At 38.8% G+C, this 20,513-nt stretch overlaps 1 protein-coding gene across 1 annotated transcript in view; it reads left to right on the top strand.

Moving 5' to 3' along the window:
* LOC149300853 (integrin beta-8-like) overlaps nt 1-20,513 on the top strand; it is a 39,864-nt gene that overhangs the window by 14,655 nt on the left and 4,696 nt on the right. The window contains exons 5-13 of the mRNA XM_089484888.1: nt 7,410-7,656; nt 8,715-8,880; nt 10,238-10,396; nt 11,322-11,417; nt 11,702-11,791; nt 13,480-13,614; nt 17,941-18,343; nt 18,740-18,962; nt 19,954-20,057. Of these exons, the coding sequence (XP_089341014.1) occupies nt 7,410-7,656; nt 8,715-8,880; nt 10,238-10,396; nt 11,322-11,417; nt 11,702-11,791; nt 13,480-13,614; nt 17,941-18,343; nt 18,740-18,962; nt 19,954-20,057 (1,623 nt within the window). The remainder of the gene's footprint in view (nt 1-7,409; nt 7,657-8,714; nt 8,881-10,237; nt 10,397-11,321; nt 11,418-11,701; nt 11,792-13,479; nt 13,615-17,940; nt 18,344-18,739; nt 18,963-19,953; nt 20,058-20,513) is intronic.

The raw sequence follows: 20,513 nt of genomic DNA, 5'->3' as shown, positions 1-20,513 counted from the left end.
GATTATAAGACGACCCCCCAAAATCTGAATATTAACTTAGGAAAAAAAGAAAAAGCCTGAATATAAGACGACCCTAAAGGAAAAAAGTTTTACCAGTAAATGTTAATTCATGTAAACTATTTTTTTTAATAAAAGCTATGATTGAGAAAAATATTTTTTTTGTTTTTATTTCTTGTATTTTCCAACCTGTCCCCCAGTTACGCACATCTGCCCCCAGGCTTGCCACTCCAATATGGCACTGTGGCCCATGATATGCCTTTTAACCCTCTATATGCCACTGTGCCCCATGGTATGCCTTTTGACCCCCTATGTGCCACTCTGCCTCCAGAAATGCCTTATACCCCTATATCCCATTCTGGCATTTAGGGGGTTAAAATGCATATTATGGGGCAGAGTGGCATATAGGTGTATAAGGCATTTCAGGAGGCAGAGTGCTCTATTAAATGCCCCCTTAACGCCACTCCAGAAATGCCCTATGCCCCCATTTAACACACACACACACACACACACACACCCTATACCCCCATTTAACTAACACACACACACACACTCTCCCCTCCCCTCCCCTCTCAGCCCTCTCTTACCGGTGCTTCCAGCCGGGGCAGCGGGTTGACGTCGCCTTCTGCTGCAGCCGGAAGGAGGTGGAGTTGGCAGCGGGGGTTTGTATCCGTCCGTCGCGTATACTTTCCCCGGCTGTCAGAGATCAGAGTTCCCCGCACCGGTGCGGGGAACTCTGATCTCTGACAGTCGGGGAAGGTTTGCGCGACGGACGCAGACAACCCCCGCTGCTAGCCACACCTCCTTCCGGCTGCAGCGGACGTTGTCTACGCGGATCGCGTAGACGTCAACCCGCTGCCCCGGCAATACAGCAGGAAGCACCGGTAAGTGTGTGTATGATGGGGGGGGGTGAGACAGGAGGATCCAGGTCCCCTGCAGCGGTGCGGGGGATCTGGATCTTAGTCTCCTAATCAGACTCTATTTGAGGTCTGATTAGAAGACGACCCCGATTAGAAGACGAGGGGTATTTTTCAGAGCATTTGCTCTGAAAAAAACCTCGTCTTATAATCGAGCAAATACGGTAATAGCAACTTTTCCAACTCTTCAGAGAGCAGCATGACATGATTATAGAATCAGAGATCCTCTGGGATCTCTTTTGTAATCAGACAGAACCACAGATGAGGTTGTGGTGACATCACTGGGGAAAAAAAAGTATATATATATATATATATATATATATAATATATATATATATATACACGGTATTATTTGACATGGGAGAAAACCGATTTCTCTATTAACTCAGAGATCGCAGTGTTGGATAGTGTAACCTCTCAGCAGGATGTACTATTACGTCCTATGGTTGTTCTGACCATTTTTTCCGGATGTAATAGTATACCCTAAGGTTGTTAATGGGATAATAGCCCACGAAAGCTGCATTCTGCTCTGTTTTGGCACCTGCAGACACAGCCTCATACCATGTTAAAATTAGCCACCAGAGTAGTAATTACCAGTCATTTCTAAAGGTAATAACTGAATATTATTTTAATAGCGATGACTCATTACTAATTCAGCTGAATGCTGTGTACTAAAAAAAAGGCCCCCGGGGGTTTGCAGTCACACAGCTGCAGGCAAATTAGTATAATAGTAGCCCAATATTGCATTATGGCATTATATGTATATATCAGTATGTGTCTATTTTATCTTTATGCTTGTATAATCATACCAATATGGCCCAGTAAGCAGAGATGTCTTTGCTAGAGAGAACAGATGTCCACTTTTTATATTCCGATTCTGTTTTGATATTACAAATTATCCACCAATTTTCATTAAAAAATGTTATCACAAATACCAATTTGGATTTTATTTATGACGTGTAAATAATCACACTGGTATTCTTATTAATACTCTGTTAACTACTAACATATTACGTAGTTCTCTTCAACTTAAATATGGGGTGGAGTGGAGGACCCTGTCCGTGCGATCTAGCCTGATGGTGCTTTCATACAAAGTTCCTGGCAAGAATGGTGGTCTTTTGAGTGCCCTGCTCATGAGCTTCCATTCTAGGAGAGACAGCTCTCATCCATAGCGACAGAAGTATTTTGTTTTGCACATTTTGTCTCAAGACCACTTTCAAAACAGGATAGACACCACAAACACAAAAGTTTTGAAAATCCTTTCTTATTTGTTTGAAGCAACCCCATCCAGCACTTGCACCACTGAGTGCTAGCAATGCATTGATCAGATTCCTCAGACAGACACTTTAGCCATTTACCAACGCAGGTTTTAGCAGCTGTCACTTACAGAACAATCTGATCTCCTTGGCAGGGGAATATGACTTTCCCATTAATTAGTAAATTCAAGAAAGTGAAATTTGAGAATGTAGGAAATCCTGGAACTGGAATCCTCACCTTCTATAAGTAACTTGAAAACTGTGGAAACGGAGAAACAGCCCACCCTGCTCTCCAAATAATCCACCTAAAAGAACTCAAACCATACAAATTAGATATTTTCACAGCATCTTCTTGGGGCTAATACTTCGACTACCAAGGGTAGTCATCCTACAGAACATATGAAGGTATATATATATATATATATATATATATATGTGTGTGTGTGTGTGTATAGGTGTTTGTATAGGTTTGTGTGTGTGTTTTTGTTATTTATATTTATAGCACATAAACTGGTATTTTACGGTATTTCAATAAGCGCTTATGTGCTGCATGACCTTGTTCTTGTTAGGTTCCAATTTTTCTTTTTAATGAGCCAATCATGGCACTGCCCAATTAGTGCTTTACACTTTTTCTTCACAAATTGCCTAAGGAATATGAGATCATAAAAAACAACCCTTTAAGAAGTCTTTAAAATAACATGTCAATGAAATAATGGAAAATATTCACTCAAAGTACTGCTGTTAAGTTTTAAACGGCTGAAAATACTGTGTACTCTAGGTAATGAAAAGTCTAGACTTTTTGGGGCCGAATTATAAAACGCTTGGCCCGGCGCTACTGAAACACATGAATGGCCATATTGGCACAGGCAAGCTGACATGATTTTCTTTGTAAATGTGTGTTTTTTCCTTTAATTTTTGCTAGCCTTCTGTTTAATTCTTTAATTTGAATTCATTGTAAACGGTCAGTTATTGGCATAATTCAACCAGAACCGATAAATACGTAAAAACCATACAGTAACCAAACCATATGATTCACTGCCATATCATTATCTGCATTGGCAGTAATATGAGGTAGTCAGGTGCTTGTGATGTAATAGAATCGCTATGCTCAAATAATGTCATTTTGCCAGCCAGATCTAAATTGATCTGCCGTGAGACGCCCAGCTCAGAATTCCTCTACCTCCTTAATACCGAAAGCAGAAGTGCAGCGGGGAAGAATTCAATTGAAATACAAATACATATGAAAATTATTTTATATTTATTTTATCCTGTTCTTTTGATGGAATCCACAGCCTGTCAACCAGATACAACTTTACAAATGGTAACCAGCTGGTTCTACGAGAATTTCCTCGGATTTAACTGTACATTATGCAGAGCCAACAGCCTTTCTTAAAAGGTGTTCAGGTGGTTGGCCCTTTAGAATTAAGGAAGTTTTACTATACTGAGAGGGTAGTAGATAAGTGGAACAGCCTCCTGGCAGAAGTTAAATGCATATGATGATCCTGATTTGCTGTAAAAGGACCAAATAAGGCTTTACAGCAAGAAAAATTTGCAGACTATTAAATTTTGTTTCTAACGCAATGAACACAGGCTTTCCGTCAGCCACCCTTAAAGGGATAGTGCGATCTTAAGGCTGTTGCAGAAAATTGAAGGGACTTTGGGGCATACCTCTGCCTGGTAATATTACAAAACAACTCTTCTTTTAAATGTGACCATTTTGCTTGTTTTCAGAGAAATCTAAGATTGTATATTAAATGTCAACTAACCGCACGCTATATATACATGGCAAAAACTAGAACTCAAGCCAAGGATATTCTTCTACTCAGATTTTTGTACTTTTTTTAGGCATTACACATCTTATTGCCAAATATTTGAACCTATTAAATTAAGAAATTACTCCTCCCAGGAGTCATTTTCTGGGTAGCTGCAGATGTTGCGAAGGAGGATCACAGTTTAAATATAATAATATTTAATCTGTATGTAATAATATTATGGGTTTGGGAATTGCATACATTAATTCACTGCCTGTTTATCCAGCTGGATTTATAAGTTAATTTACATTTTGCTGATATTATGATTTATTACATTTAATTAAGTCAGATTTTCAACATCATGGATCTTCTCGTATGCTTGCTACCAGCCCCGGTTTCGTAATATTCTTAAAAATGATGATTTAAATTTAGAGAAGCCTACATTTTTTCTCCTTTTGCTTCCTCCTCCACACCAGAAAACTTACATATTGTACATGTTAAATGCATATGTGTCCTGATTTGTTTGCAATTAAACAGGAACTACAGAGCTTTCCTTGCTGATCACTCCGGGATAATGTATAGTGAGAAGAAACTGAAATGGAATCTTTAAAATAAAAAATAAATAAATATATATATATATATATATATATATATATATATATATATAAAAAGTGACATTAAAAAATACAATATATGGACCTCTGTACACTTTCATTATTTTAAGTTTTAATCAAAACTGTTTTAGAATAGGATCAGTTTGATGCAGATTTTGTAGCCGCATCCATCAAGTGAGGACTGTGGCAGTTCTGGGTTGAGCTGGATATAGACATTGTATTCCTGAATACTGTAAAGGTCTGTCCCTAACACGTAAAAGGTTGTCCAGACATGATGATCTTGCATTCGTTGCACAGAGTCATCTCAGTACCAAGGATTTATTTGCCTTTTACATGTGTATTAACTGCAAAAACGTAGACATCTGATCTTGTTAGAGGCTTTGTTGGTTGAAAGCCTGAAGCACCACCGCTAGTTGGGTTGGGGCAAAAAGGTCCCCCTGAACTCACAAGGTCATAGGGTCTACTGAGCCAGAAATCCTTCCTAGGCAAGAAAAGAAGACTGGGACACGTTGTGGGATGTGGCACGTGGTACGATCATAGTTTTTCACTACGTTGGAGCCGTGTGCCTTGGCAATATGGAGTTTAAAGTTCTGGGGCCATTCAGAAGAGACCTGAAGAAGAAATGTTAGAGGCGTCATGCAAAAAAACATATAATGCCATCTATAACTCTGCATCTGTTGTCAAACTTCCAACACTCTCTTTTATCCATATTTGTCGAGTGTGTTGAAAAAATTGTGACTAGCTAAGCCTGATGGGAGTTATATGTAGAAATAGCTGGCCACTCAATGCTACTTTGTGCCTTATAGTATAAAACATGGGTAGTTTATTGCTAAAATAATAGATCATTTATCCAAGCTTTATTGTTTAGTTTAAAATCATTCCCAGACCGCCTCTATAAGATATGGCCTTAATAAACCTCGACATATGTGGAAAATCTAACTTCAGTGGCATTTTAGGAGAAAAGCCATGCAGCTAATTGATTTTTACAATAACTGTTACATACTTCCTAGCCAGCTATATTTATGATTAAAGGCAAAATCTGAGTTTGTTTTTATTTTGTTACTTTCTATTTCCTTTAATTTAACTTGGTTCTCTGTCATGCTTATTCCACTATTCCACCGTGTTCTATGCATTTGGCCTGTGATCTGTTACTGATAATGGCCTCACTGATTTAATCAAGGAACTTTCTCATAGAGTTGAAAGATGAAGAAAAGACATAAGGGTTTTCTTGCTAAACATTTGTCAAAATAGTTACAGTGAGAAGAAAAATCTAATTTCACTTCATTAACAAGAAATTACGGAGGAACAACTCAACCCTGCTTTGCGGAAGGAACTGTAGACAATAAATAATCAGAGATAACTGTCTAAATGCTAATCCATAAAAATGAACTGATCCATCAGCTGCCAACAAGTTCATTAGAAAACCAACCACTCTGGAACCTTGATAAATCTTGTTTTCTATGGAGTTCCATATCTGAAAGTACTTTTTATTGGAGGTAGAGAAGGCTAAGAGGTTTTAAACCACCCCAAAATAAGCAAATCTTAGATCTGGAACACTTCAGCCCTCACATTTACCTTTAAATTGTCCATAAGAGAGTAATCCCTCGGTAGTCTGGGAATAAACCATGTACCCTCCTCAACACCAGGTGGTTCCTGACAAACCCTAAAGCATCCTTTAGACCATAGTAATTATACAATAGTGAATTACAGTATATGACCAAAAGTATGAGGGCATCCCTCCTTTTATTGAGATTAGGCGCATTGCTAACATCAATCACATAGGTGTATAACATCCACACATAGGCAGCCGTCTCCATACATTAACACTGACATTCCTGCCCTGCTAGATCGATCCCGTTCCACTAGTCCAAGCACACTCACAAAGCGCGGCTGTTGAGAATTAAAGTGCGTACAAATTGCCAGTCCTCTGTAGCATCACTCTCAACAGACTTCCAAACTGTCTCTGGAAGCAACATCAGCACAAACACTGTGTGTCAGCCGCTTCATGAAATGGATTTCTATGGCCAAGCAGCTGCACAAAAGCTGAACTTGAGTATGTGCAATGCCAAGCATGGTCTGAAGTAGTGTAAAGCACACCGCCACTGGACTGGAGAAGTGAAAAAGTGTTCTCTGGAAGGCTGAATCAAGCTTCTTCTGTAAATCTGGATGTCAGGAGAACACTACCTACCGGAATACATCGTGGAGGAGGGATAATGGTTTGGGGCTGTTTTTCAGGATTTGGGCCCCTTAGTTCCAGTGAAGGGTACTATTAATCCAGCATATCAAGACATTTTGGACAATGCTATGCTTCCAACTTTATGGCACCAGTTTGGGGAAGGTCCTTTCCTGTTCCATCATGACTGTGCCCCTGTTCACCAAGCAAGGTCCATAAAGACATGGCTTGACAAGTTTGATTTGGAGAAACCTGCACAGAGCCCTGACCTTAACCCCGCTGAACACCTTTGCGTGACCTTGTCATCCAAAATCAAATAAAGCACATGGTTTTGGAATGGGATGTCCAACATGCTCATATAGGTGTAATGGCCAGGTGTCCAGATACTTTCAGTCATATAGTGTCTCTCTATTAAACAGTCTGCTGGATGGAAATCAATGACACGTAACTAAATATCAATAATATAACTTCAATTGCAATGGGAAAAATAGATAGAATTGGATAAGATTGCTGTTCAGTTAGTTGTGATTTATCTATGGCATTGAATACATTGTGTATTAATGTGTTACAATTCTTATCATTTGTTACTCAGTTCTTTAACTCTTCAATATTCACCAGTACCATGTAAGATTTCTGTTGAAACACTGTGTACATTGTATTAATAATATTAATCTTCCCAAACTGTTTTGGGTTTTTTTTAGGTGCAAAAGCAAATTTCATGTTACAAGTTCGCCATCTAGAGAAATACCCAGTAGATCTTTATTATTTGGTTGATGTCTCGGCTTCAATGCGCAAAAGTATTGAAAAACTCAATTCCATAGGATTTGACTTGTCTCAAAAAATGGCAAATTTCACGAACGACATCAGGTTTGGATTTGGGTCATTTGTGGATAAACCTCTGTCGCCTTATATAAGTATCCACCCACTAAGGATTAAAAATCAGTGCAGGTAAGTAAAACACCTTGAGCATGCTTGATATTTCCTTAATCCAAAACTTCTAATTCATCTTTATTTCCATGTCTGTCGAATCTGTATTCAGGTGGGTATAATACCGTTTTCCCTGCATTCCAGGCAGTCTTTCGGCCATGTATATTTTTTCGAGGGTTTGTAAAAAAGAAAACTTGTGTTGGGTCATGTTTGGAAATTGTAAAAAAATGAAAGTTCCCAGACATTGCAACTTTATTATTAATTAACCCACCGTGAAGTGTTATGTGATACAAGTGTTTACATTGTATTAAAAAAAGAAGGGAATAAATAAAAGGTTAATCATGTCTTAGACAGCCATTTACAAAAAATGGGCTAAATAAATATTTTTTTTTACAGTGAAGGTAGAGTTTGCATACATTAAGTAATAAAGCTGAGGACTGCACATATATTACATTGCGTGTGTGAAGGTTATTTTAGATTCAAAGAAGGTTAGTTAAACAAATAACATCATCTAAGACCAATGTGTTGATTGTCTTACTTATCTGTCAGTCCGGGGCTGGGCAGCTAAAAATATCTATTTTACCAGCTACACAATAAAATGCAAATAATGCACAAGATAAGTGGACCTGTAACAACATATTTTTTGATTAAGCTGGAATGTGAGATTACAAAGGTTACTAAAAATGTGTTACAGCCTTTACGGACATAGGAAACATTACAAAGGAATAGGAATGCCGGAATAGGAATCGAAGCTAATCTTAAGTAGCCCTCTCGCGCTAGCTGGAATTTAGTCTGGTAGCATCTCCACTGCTTCCACTGTTCCTGTAGCCAAAGGTCTGGTGGGGCTGTCTCATTGTTCATAGTAGACCTTGAACACATGAAGCATTGCAGCAATCTGAGTGGGTAGCGGACACAAAAAAAGTAACGTCCAGATCCGCGTCTACTCTAGACAAAGAGTTGTAAACATGTCAAACTAGGAGCTTCTGGGCCATTTCTGGAAGAAATACTTGTGTCTCTATGAACACACTTACCTATCTCAGAGATGTCGATATATAATAACTTGCCTTCTTTCTATCTAGTGATTTTCATCTGCATTGCATGCCTCCTCATGGATTTATCCACGTGCTGCCCTTAACAGACAATATTACCGAATTCAAAAATATTGTTGGGAAGCAGAAAATTTCCGGGAATATCGATACGCCAGAAGGTGCGTTTGATGCTATGCTGCAGGCAGCTGTTTGCCATGTAAGTGTCCCCCTGAAAATGAGTTTTGCAATGTGAAATCTAAAAGAAATACATATTATTAGAAGTATTTATAAGAGTTCTGGGACCCAAAATAACGGATGGCATTTGAATGTTTTCTCACACACACATAAGATAAATGTGAAAAACTGTGTGATATAACTGAAGAAGACTTAAGTTGTCTTGAAAGCTTACACTCTTATCCTACTCAGTCAACCATAAATGTATCGCTTTGACTTTTTCCAAGTTGGTTTATTCACTAAAGATTGAGTAAAGTGAGAAATAGATCTCTTCTTTTTCTTGAATAGCTTTGTCGTTTTGTAGCACACTTACCTATTTGGGTACTTGCTGCTTTAACTTAGCAGCTACATTATCGTCTGTGCATCAGCTTTCGGGACTAACACAACAAAAAGTACTGTATTTCCCCAAGTATAAGACGCTCCCTTGTATAAGACGGCTTGGGGGGACCGAAATGTAAAAAAAATATATTACATAAAGTTATTGTACTGGCTGCCTGGGCATGATATGAGTGTGATTGATGCTAGCTGCTAGCAATTGTTAGCAATTGCACTCCTATCATGCTCAGGCAGCCAGTACATGCACATCACTTTCAGCCTCCCTGGGCCCCCTCCCTGGGCCCCCTCCCTGGGCCCCCTACACACGGATCCATGCTATCACACACACATATATTCATTAATTTACTCCCCCACCTTACCTGAACTCCAGATCTTCTGCTGCCGCTCGCAGACTTCCGTGGGGGCCGCTGTTTCCGTCTGCGTTGCTCTAGCAGGAACTGAGCGGACTCATGTAATGCGATGTGCAGTCACGTGACTCCACTGGGTTCCTGTGTCGCCGTGACGGATCAAGAGACGCTGCTGAGCAAAACAGGTAAGCAGCAGGTCCCCTTTCCGGTCTCCTTTTCTAGTAAAAAAAAAATTCTAAAAATAGTGCGTCTTATACATGGGGAAATACGGTAAGTACTCATAAAATAAGGTCAATATTCTAGCAAAAACACTTGGTGTGTTCCAAGAGTTCCAGGCTTGGGTTCCTCGCTTGTTCACTGACTGGTGTAATGTCCCATATCTACCTTGAATACTAACTGGGGCAAGAGAGGGCACACGTTTTTTTTTAGTGGCATTAACATGATGGACCACCACAAGGAAGAAGCAAACTGGGATTGCAAGTTGTTGATGACAATCTTGATTGCTACAGTGTTGCAATGTAAATTATAACCATTCAGATTCAATTGTAACATTAACATTTTCGGCATATCTTGTAGTTTTGAAATAACCCATGTCAGTGTATTTGATGTTGCTTAAAACGTAGAATAATTAAATGCTGACTTGTTTTGATGTTTCAGAAAGATATTGGCTGGCGAAAAGAAGCAAAGCGTTTGCTTATCGTTATGACGGATCAAACTTCTCACTTAGCACTTGATAGCAAATTAGCAGGCATAGTGCTTCCTAACGATGGAAAGTGCCACCTTAAAGACAATGTTTACACAAGATCTACAGATATGGTAAGAGAAATTTAAATCAGTTGATTTAGTACTGAAAATGAATTTTTTTTCCCTTTGACATTTTTCTTTACTTTTTTATTTTTTTGTATCTATGCATTGTAGTATTTTTTCTAGATTTTTCATAATAAATGTAAAATAATTTTAAATTAATACAATGTATTTCTGTTTGATATTATACATTTCCTCTAGATTTTTTGACAGTGTAAATAGGGTTATTTTTTTACTGACATGTAACGTTTCATTTTGAATGTGCATATACATTCTTCATTTATATGTATATATTCCAGATCTTCGGCAGGTTTCACACATTCATTGACCTTGACATTCTGTGTTTTTTTGTAAATTGCTTTTCCCTAATTTGACTTCTCCCCCAGGCAGTGAGCTTTGGAGGGAGGGTGGGAGGAGGAGGAATCGCCAGTGACCCTTGCTCACTTCAGTGTCTTGTAGTTTATTTTAGAAAAGGTCTACAGAGACCATACAATCTTTTATTTGTTTTTGTAAGGCAAGAATTCCTGTTAAATTATCCAGCTGCCCTCTGGACAGGTAGTAGGTTACTGCTCATATAAAAGTGATAGTATCAGAAAAGATTGCTGCTGATAGCCCGTTAGCGCTTCTGATGATGTCACTGGGGGGATTAATATTACATTGTATTTTATTTATAGAGCGCCGGCAAATTCTGTAACGCGTCTACAGTAGCGGAGAATGAAAACTATTTTTCAAGATTTTGTGCCACATGACAATTAAATATTCCTGGACAAATGTTGCTTGAGTGTAAGGGTTTGGGCATATAACAGTACTAGAGATGATCCATGCTACTTTTTGTTACAAAAATGTTAAATTTAACAAAACAGGTAAAACAGCACGTTTTTAAAACCGTGTCCTTTATGGCTACCATCTCAGTTTGTTTTTTCCTCTTTTTCCGCAGGAGCACCCATCTTTAGGGTTACTTGGACAAAAATTAGCTGACAACCATGTCTTAGGGGTTTTTGCTGTGCAAGGAAGTCAGTACCATTGGTATAAGGTAATGTTTTTCTAAATGTTTGGCAAAAAACATAATTCATAGGTAGACGTTTACTTTAATTGGCAATGGATCTACTAATTAACATGACTTCACTGGAGTCAAGAAGTCTTTTATTTCACTCTTATATGGGCTAAACTGCCATTATCCTAAGGGGGATTTGGGTTTGTCATCGTCTGGGTCAATGCTGTCTGGGATATCTTGAAAAGGTGTATCTTGAAGGACTTGTGTTACCGCGTTATTTCATACTATATGTTTCCATTCCAATTTAAATTCTATCTTTACAGGGTTTGTTGCCATTGCTGCCAGGAACAATAGCCAAGCAATTGGACTCAACAGCATCTAATATGAAGGAGTTGGTAGTCGATGCATATCAGGTTAGCACAGTCAACAGCTACAAGTTTCATCTCATTGTTTTATTTAATCATTTGACTTGAAGAATCTCCAGCCCCATAATTAAATTGGTTCTGGATTATGGTGGTGGAAGCATGGAGCATTGAGCTTCTAGGGCAGGAGGAGATTAGATGCAAATATATTTCAACAAAAGTTCTAGTGCAATAGCATATTGTGTTTTTATCACTTTTACACAGAAAGATATTATTTTGACATGAAGCTGTATCCAGAACACAGTACAGGCCCTGTTATGGTAAACCGTGTTTTAATAAGATTTATTACACACAGTTTAAAAACAGGCTTACGTGATCTACTTGGGAACTCTCAATCATGTGCCTTTGGGTTCTATCTTTACTCAGAGTCATTTTATTATTATATATGTTATCTCTCTGTACTGAGAGTAATTGTTACCTAATAGAAGCATGTTGGTATGTTAAAGTTGAGCACCATACATAAACCCAGGCGGTTCAAGTAACGTGATTTTGTCATCCAGTAAGTATATCTATCTCTATCACCCCTTCCTTTTTAGTGTTGGCTGCCCAGAGCTCCCCTCTCCTGAGAGTGTGATAAGGTGGCAGGGCTAGCCCCAGTTCACTTTGAGGATTAGAGTAGGTGGGAGTGAGTGGAACCTGGACGAGCAGTGAGTGTGACCAAATACCACTCCCCTGCCCGACCTTGGGGAAGCAGCACTTCACTCCTAACAAGTCCTGAGTGCGTGAGAGAGACACTGGAATTGGGGAAGTTCTGGTACCTTAAAGCCCCACACATAACTAACACACCTACAGACAGTAAAACACAGATTAACACACACACTCACTCTAACACACAAACACACTCACTCTTCTAACACAAACCCAGTTTGTCTTCAGGGCAGCTGGCACATGGTTCGCTCGCTACTACCGCGGGGCCACATTACTCGGTTGAGCCCTCCTCTGCGAGTAGACCAGCCTGCCCCTGACTGGGTATGCAGTGTGATATGGTGGGACTGTAAGGCCCGACTTGGGACAATGCCTATGAGCCAACGACAGCTGCAGTTTATGAGTTCACTGCTTATCACATATTAGCGTTTTACATATTTCTTTCCATTTAGCTTCTCCTTAATGCTCTGTTATTCAGTCAAATCTGCCAATTCTTGGCAAAAGTCTTTAACATCCACATTAATTCCTCTGTGATGTCAGTTTCAGCCTTTCCTTTTTTTCCTTTGAATTAATATTCTATTTCTTTGTAAATATAAATGGATTTGAGATCTACAAAACAAAAAAACGACTGTTTGCTGCAAAATCCTGAAAAAAATGTGCATCAAAACATACTTTATCCGTTTAGCTATCGAACAATAACAGTAAAGTGTTATTTTTTCAGTAAGTCAGCACAAATTGTGCCTCATGAGAGGACAACGCTGGATAGATAATAAAGCATTGTAACGTAACCTGTTTCTGCACTTTTTTTTATTTGCTTTATAGAACACAGTAAATGTCCACAAAAAAAAGACATTGTGCAGTTTGACCGGTATTTGGTTCATGGCGACCGCCGAGCAGATATCACAGTGCTTTCTTTATGTCCGACACTGTTTCTATTCAGAATCATTCAAACAATCAAGCTTTTCAAATCGGTATAGAGAAAAGATGGGTAGTTTTTCAAGGAAAATACTGAATCGGCGTATGTCTTGTTGCAGAAGCTACTTTCAGAAGTTCAGATTCAAGTGGATAATCCTCTCCGAGGAGTGCACGTTAATATCACTGCTATATGTCCTGATGGCAGCAGACACTCAGGAGCGGAAGGTTGTCATGATGTCAAAAGCAACGATAAGGTACAGTGAGGTTTAGCTTGTTATTCTATGTATCATCATGAAGCCCAACAGGAGGCAAAACACATGATGAGCATGGACATGTATCAGTATTATCATTAATGGCCCAGAACAAGATATTTGTAGCATTAAACAATGGGGCTGTTAGTTAAATGTTTTTGTTAGTCTGGGTGTGATTTATCTGTTTTATATATTTTTTTCAGATAAGGTCCTTTATTTAGTATGTTGTTTTTTTTTATTTGGTTTTAGGATTGCACTAATAAAAGTTGGAATGTATTTGCATAATTTTGGGGGGTTACCAAAATCTGTGCTTTAACTAAGCAATTGTGAGAGATAGATTCTAGAGGGCTTTTCAAATTCTGGAACACAACACTCATAGCCCCATCAGTGAGTATTACATATTAGTACATTGTAAGTACTGGTACTTTAATATGCATTCTTTACCTGTAAATGTACATATGTCCTGGAAGGCAATTAACCACTTCGCTAGCCTATGGACACATAGGTACATTCGCAAAAGGTGTAGCAAGATTACTTTTAGGATGTACATGTATATTCTGTATTTTTCACAGCGGCAGAGACATATGTTTGCTGCTGCATGGCAGACCAGGCTGTTAATAGACTCCTGACCCCCTGTCAGAAGAAGCTTCCTGCTGACCTGGTTACTTATGAAACCCACCGGAAGGTCACTGGTAGACAGGAGAGACTCCGTAGCCTCAGCAGTGGAAGGCTACGGAGCCCTGCTTGCTGATCCCAGTGTGATCAGTGTAGGAGAAATCGGAGTGAAGAGCGAGAAACAATGTTTCTCCCTGTTCCCACAAAGGTAAAAATAGGTAGAATTTTTTTTTATGAAATATTAAAAAAAATAACTAAATAAACAAAAGTGAGATCAGCGCAAAAAAAGAAACAAAAAGAATAATATTACATACCTATATTAATACATATTAAAAATACCCTGACATCCCATTGTCCTAACAATTATACCTCACCCCTGTTCACTACCCACAAGCCTCTTAAGTCAGAAGAATTAAAAATACTATGTAAGGGATAGATGTGGCCCTCTACAACATAAAAATATGGGGTATGTCTGTAATCATATGTATATGTTGCGACACAATGTCACCTACTGTGTGGAAGACATTCTAAGCAAAATTTCAAACAAAATTGTTTTAATTTTAGTATAGGTTTTTTTTACATACTAGCACTCACAATTATTATTTTTTCTATGGTTTCTAATGAAAGCCCTATTTGTTCTGAAAAAAGGATGGTAAGGAAAGGAATAAAAAAAGTAACCATATTCCCCCCTACATACAGTGCTGTTCTTGTGCTTTTTCTAAAGAGAATATTGCTGATCGTTTAGCGAGAACAGTTGTAATATTTTGCCTCACCTTAGTAAATTTAACCTTTGTTTGACCTGCACATCTGCTATGGGAAATGATTGCACAAACTGTAGATTAAATGTGTCAAACTATTCCATCTGCACTTTCCACCTTGATTTAAATTATTCAGCATTGCAAACTGCTGCCAAATTCTTGTCCCAACTCCAGTGTTAGACGCGCTCTAAAGGTCACGTCATTAATCTATGCCTTGGAAAGATATTGTTAAAATAGCCCAACTCTTAAATTCTGGATTAAAAAATAACAAAAATAAAAAAAAAGTTGGTCTCCATTAGTTTTAGTAGAGAACAGGCACATTTGATGGTTCAAAGGGAACATATCTCTATTTCCATAACGCAAAGAGTGAATTACCAGTAATATCAGAAAGCCTCTGTTTCATGTGACTATATTATATAAACTATATATTAAAACAGTTTTTCCCACTCATCCATCTATGATATATTGCTTTTATTTGTTTCAAATATATTCAACCTTAAAGTACATTGCCTGTGTTACAGGGATTTACTGGGGCGTATTCACTAAAGTGAGAGTTTGCTGGACCATTGGAGTTTCCACTCAGCTTAATGATGCATTATGATAGACCACCCCTAGCCAGTATCTCATGCCTTAGGAGCTGAGCTGGCTCTCTCCAGCAAACTCATGTTTTTGTGAATAAATCCTATTGTGTTTCTTAGTTGCGTGCTACTAGCAACATTTTCCATATGAGAAAAAAAAATATTTTTGCCCTTTTTGGCAAGTAGTAAGCAGCTTAGTTTTGAGACGCTGCAGAGCCTTTAAATAAAAGGACAAAGAGAATGGAAGTAATAAATAATTGTTACAGATGCTCAATAAAATAAATGTACAAATCCCAAGAACCTGCTAAAATATAGCAGTGGCTCTGATTTGAATAATTTAGGACAGCCCACTTTTATAGGTTTTTCATGAACTATATGTAGTCTCCCTGTAGTGCATTGTGTTGTGCAGTATTTGACTGAGAACAGACTTTGTAGCCTTCCCTACCGTGTGTCCTGTGAAGTTTTAGCACAAGAAAAAAAAATTCTCCCTCATCATATCAGTTTGGTCCTGCCCCTGCAATCAGTCCAAAACAGGCACATTTCTTATACATGATAGAATCAACAACCTCAAACATATTCGTTAACCTTCATAGGCCGCATCAGGTGGTACAGTTGTTACCCCTCTAGTGATCAAAGAGGTCCATGTCTAGACTTCTTACAGTAGCGGATATCAAGAGATGAAATGACATACAAAAAAGTTTGAAAACAACTCAACTGAAAATGGACTCTTAACAGCCTGCCTTCAGTGCGTCCCTGCTCGAGTGTCCGAAAATTTTGCTCACTTGTGCCATCACTAGAGCTTTTTCCTTTGCTATAGCATAAGTAAGTTAACTTCTGAACAGACACTCCTGGACAGACACACACTGTTGGGCCATTAAGTGGTTGTCCTTCGTTGAGTTGTATATGTAATTTTTATCTTGCTGCTCTCCTCTGGTCTCTTTCCCTACAATCAATAGCCGTATGCACATGGGGTCTCCAGAACTGTACTCAATACTGTAGGTGACGTCTGACCAAAGATCTGTAAAGTGGAAAAACCATCTTCCTGCTACAAATGCCTTTAGCATACATCCCTGCGCCTTTCCAACACTTTATTATGTATTGCCTGTCGCTGACAGAACAGTGCCCCCGATGCTATACTCTGTCTTGGGATGGTTACATGCCAAATGCCTTATTTTACATTTATACCCATTAAACTGCAGCTGCCACACTCTCAGTTATTCTTTTCATTTAGTTAAATGGATTGCCATTTGGCACCAGTAATGTCTACCCTGTTGCATAATTAAGACCATTTTTAATATTGCAAATAAAGACATTAAAAATGATGGAACTCAATACAGAGATACCCTCTAGTAACAAGTCCTTCCTCTGAATGCACACCATTGACAACAACCTTCTGTCACTCAGCCATCATTTTATCCATTCAACTATTTTAACACCCAAACCAAAACAGTGCTATTTATTTCAAGTTTTCTATGAGGAACAGTGTCAAATTACTGAAATCCAGATAGGCTATATATACTGCTTCTCCCCAATCTACCCAGTTAAAAAATTAATTTGTTTTATGAGTAACCCCGTTGCCGACCAGGCTACATATGACCTCACTGGCTGTTGACCCTGGCCTGACCCTTGCTTCGCCCCGGAGCTGCTTTGGCTATTGCTGTCAGTGCTTGTCGCCACAGCTGGCTCGCCTGTCTCTGCACTGGGATTCCCACTTACTCATTCCTTACACACCCTTTAACATGGTTTCCATTAATCTCTCAGCTGCTGACGTAAGACTTACTGGTCTGTAGCTGGCTGAGTGTTCCCTGCTACCTTTTTTGAAAAGTGGTAGTAAAATCGCCAACTTCCAATCTACTGGATCTACTCCTGCCAGTAGTGACTGGTTAATAAGTCTGCTAATGGTTTTTCCAGGACGCTCTTTTAATAACTTAGAGTGTATTCCATCAGATTATGTTTTTACTTCAGAGAGTTCCAGTAGAACCTATTCCTATTTCTCTTTTTTTAACTAAGGTCCCTTCCTTTCACAAGTATTTATCTAAGCAGTCGACTAGATCTTTGTCCTCATTTATATAACTCTTCATTTGCCTTTAACCCCTTAATGACAAAGCCTGTACATGCTCAAAATGCATTATTTTCAATGGGTTTAGGGACCGCCCATTGTGCTTAAGGGGTTAATCTAACATTTCTTTGTTTGCATTTTCTTCTTCCACTTATATATTTAATGGTTAACACCCATTTTTTCCCATTTTCTCCTTCGTGCGTGTCTTGGCGCATCTAATAATGCATTTTGCCACTTGTAAAATAAATGATGGCTTTCGTGGGTTATGTAAATATCACGCTGTTAATAAAAATATTGTGTCTGTTTCTTCTTCATATAGGTGCTTTTTAATGTAACCATTACGATGGAAACGTGTGATGTAGTCGAGGGACATAACTACATTGTACTTAAACCTATTGGTTTCAATGAAACCGTCCATGTAAGGATACAAAAAACATGTACCTGTCAGTGCAACGACATGTCAAAGGCCAAAGGACGATGTGTCACGGAAGTTCCACCAGACTGTCACACGATGCCATGCATTGAAGGCAACTGTACCCAGGATGAGACATATCCCTCCGAAAGCTGCCGAGCATCCCCGTCTCTGCCGGCGTGCAGTGGCCGAGGTGTATGCTCGTGTGGAAAATGCTTTTGTCACAAAACCAAACTGGGAAAAATTAATGGGAAATACTGTGAAATGGATGACTTCTCCTGCCCATACCATTATGGCAAATTATGCGCCGGTAAGTGGATGCCTGTAAAGCTCTCTAGTATGTTTAGAAAATAAACCGTAGATTAAATGTAAGTATTTCCTCTAAACCTTCAATTACATAATAAAAAAAACACTGCATGCCTCCCAAGTGTCCCATTTTCCATGGGACAGTCTTGATTTTTGGGCATTCTCCTGCCAAGCTGCCCCACTCTTCTACTTTTGGGCCAAAGAAGCACCAGCAGACCTGTGAGCGCTTTATAAATGAAATGTATATGAAGAATAAATATGTCATGTATACAGATCCACAGCTGGATTTTATTTGATTTTCCGTCTTGATTGTTTATATATATATATATATATATATATATATGAATAATTTGAATATTGGCGTAACAGAACTAAAGCACTGTTCTAATTCTTTCGGTAGGTAACGGGGAATGTGAAGATGGCAATTGTAGATGTTTTGGTGGTTGGGAAGGTGATCGCTGCCAATGCACTACATCAAAGAAACACTGTATGGATTCGAATGGGCAGATATGCAGCGGAAGAGGGACATGCACGTGTGGAAAATGCGACTGCACAGACAGCAGAAGCTTCGGCAATTTATGTCAACACTGCTCTAGATGTGGCAACACCTGCACTGACAACTGGTATTTAAATCATATTGTTTAATAAAGATTTACTTTGTATATACCTTTTTTCCTTACGTGCTCTCCTCGCATTAGGTTTTGGTGTTTATATATGTACAGTGCACGTATTTCTACCATTGTTGGTAGTTTGTTCGTTTTTGGTGATTATTATGTAGTATCGTTATGAAGGAATCAGCTGATTAGTTAAAGGGTGTAGTTGCCATAGCAGCAGAAAACATGGTTATAGTGTTGATGACGGTAACAATATGGCTTGAATTAAAAGTAATGCATGGTGGCCAAGTCTCATTTTTTTTTGCTGGTGTCAGACAGCTATACATGTCATCATTAATGAAGCCAAGAGCAAAAGGAAATGCCCTTGGAACATGTGTATGCAGGCGTCTGGTCCCTGTGCATGCACGCTTGGTGACGTTTCATGCATATCATGTAAGTTCCAGTTGAGTAGACATGCAGCGCTTCATGTTATATGCTATTCATAGACCATGGCTTTCTACCTTGATCCCTGAATAAAGCGTGACTCCCCTTTAGAAATTCTCTGCTGCTTCATGTTTTGGCACTAATGAAAAATGAATAAAATAAAGGATCTGTAATGTTGCTTCACACACTAGAACACTCAGTTTAAACATAGAAGCAGCATATCCTGTTTTCCTAAATACTCAGAACTGCGTGTTACAAACGCTAATCTTCCAACTGTTTACTTCAGTCCTCTCTCCAATCCGTTATATGCAGAAAGTATGTCGCTAGTACCAAACAATGCTTTCAAATCCATCCCAAGTTCAACGTAACTGCTAATTCACTTTAAGTTTTGATTTTTTTTGTTGTCATGAGCAATTTTGGAATTTTGGTTGAGTTATAAAATTGTACTGGCTGTTAAAAACCGAGTAACAAAAAAAGTAATTTAAAATAACTAATCACCTGCTGATTGTGATGTTTACCTCAATCACCCTCATATTGCACATTTTTTATTTATGTTTCCATTTTTTATAATCCCTAGGAATTACGAGAGCACCCATGGAGCTTCCAATGTTACAGCAGGTGCAAGAATACAGTGCAAAACCAAATGCAACACATTGTTATACTACATAAATCAGACAACAGGTAGGTCCTGAATCAAGTGAATATCACTGTGTAGCCTTATTTGTTTGGCAGATTTCAAGACAAGATTGAATTCGTTGTCAACAGACCACATGTATCCCCTACCACCACACAGATAGCCCACCCTACAATGAATTCTTACTCAGGAGTGTCTCAAGTGTTACCAAACAAGCCGTCCAGAACAGAATTGAGAGGCAAATTTCCTTTGCAGGAGGGAACCAACAACCCCAGACATACATTTCAGCCTTCATGGGCCTCAACAGTGGGGCCAGGTTGGTATCCCTTTAGGCTGTGTGAGCAGGATCAGGCTGATATTTTGATGGAGATTTTTTCTCTGTATTGGCACAAGGAGGCTAAAACTTGAGACGTTCCAAAGCGGGGATGCACCCTAGGGGATGCACCCTATTAAGTAGCCATCCCTTCTCGGTTGAGGTCTCAATCATTTTGGTATGTGATATC

This window comes from Sceloporus occidentalis, unplaced genomic scaffold (genome assembly GCF_023333645.1).
Source record: "Sceloporus occidentalis isolate IW3139 unplaced genomic scaffold, rSceOcc1.0.p SCAF_23, whole genome shotgun sequence".
NCBI lineage: Eukaryota > Metazoa > Chordata > Lepidosauria > Squamata > Phrynosomatidae > Sceloporus > Sceloporus occidentalis.
Note: the sequence above shows the minus strand (reverse complement) of the source record. Positions and strands in the feature narration are given on the sequence as shown.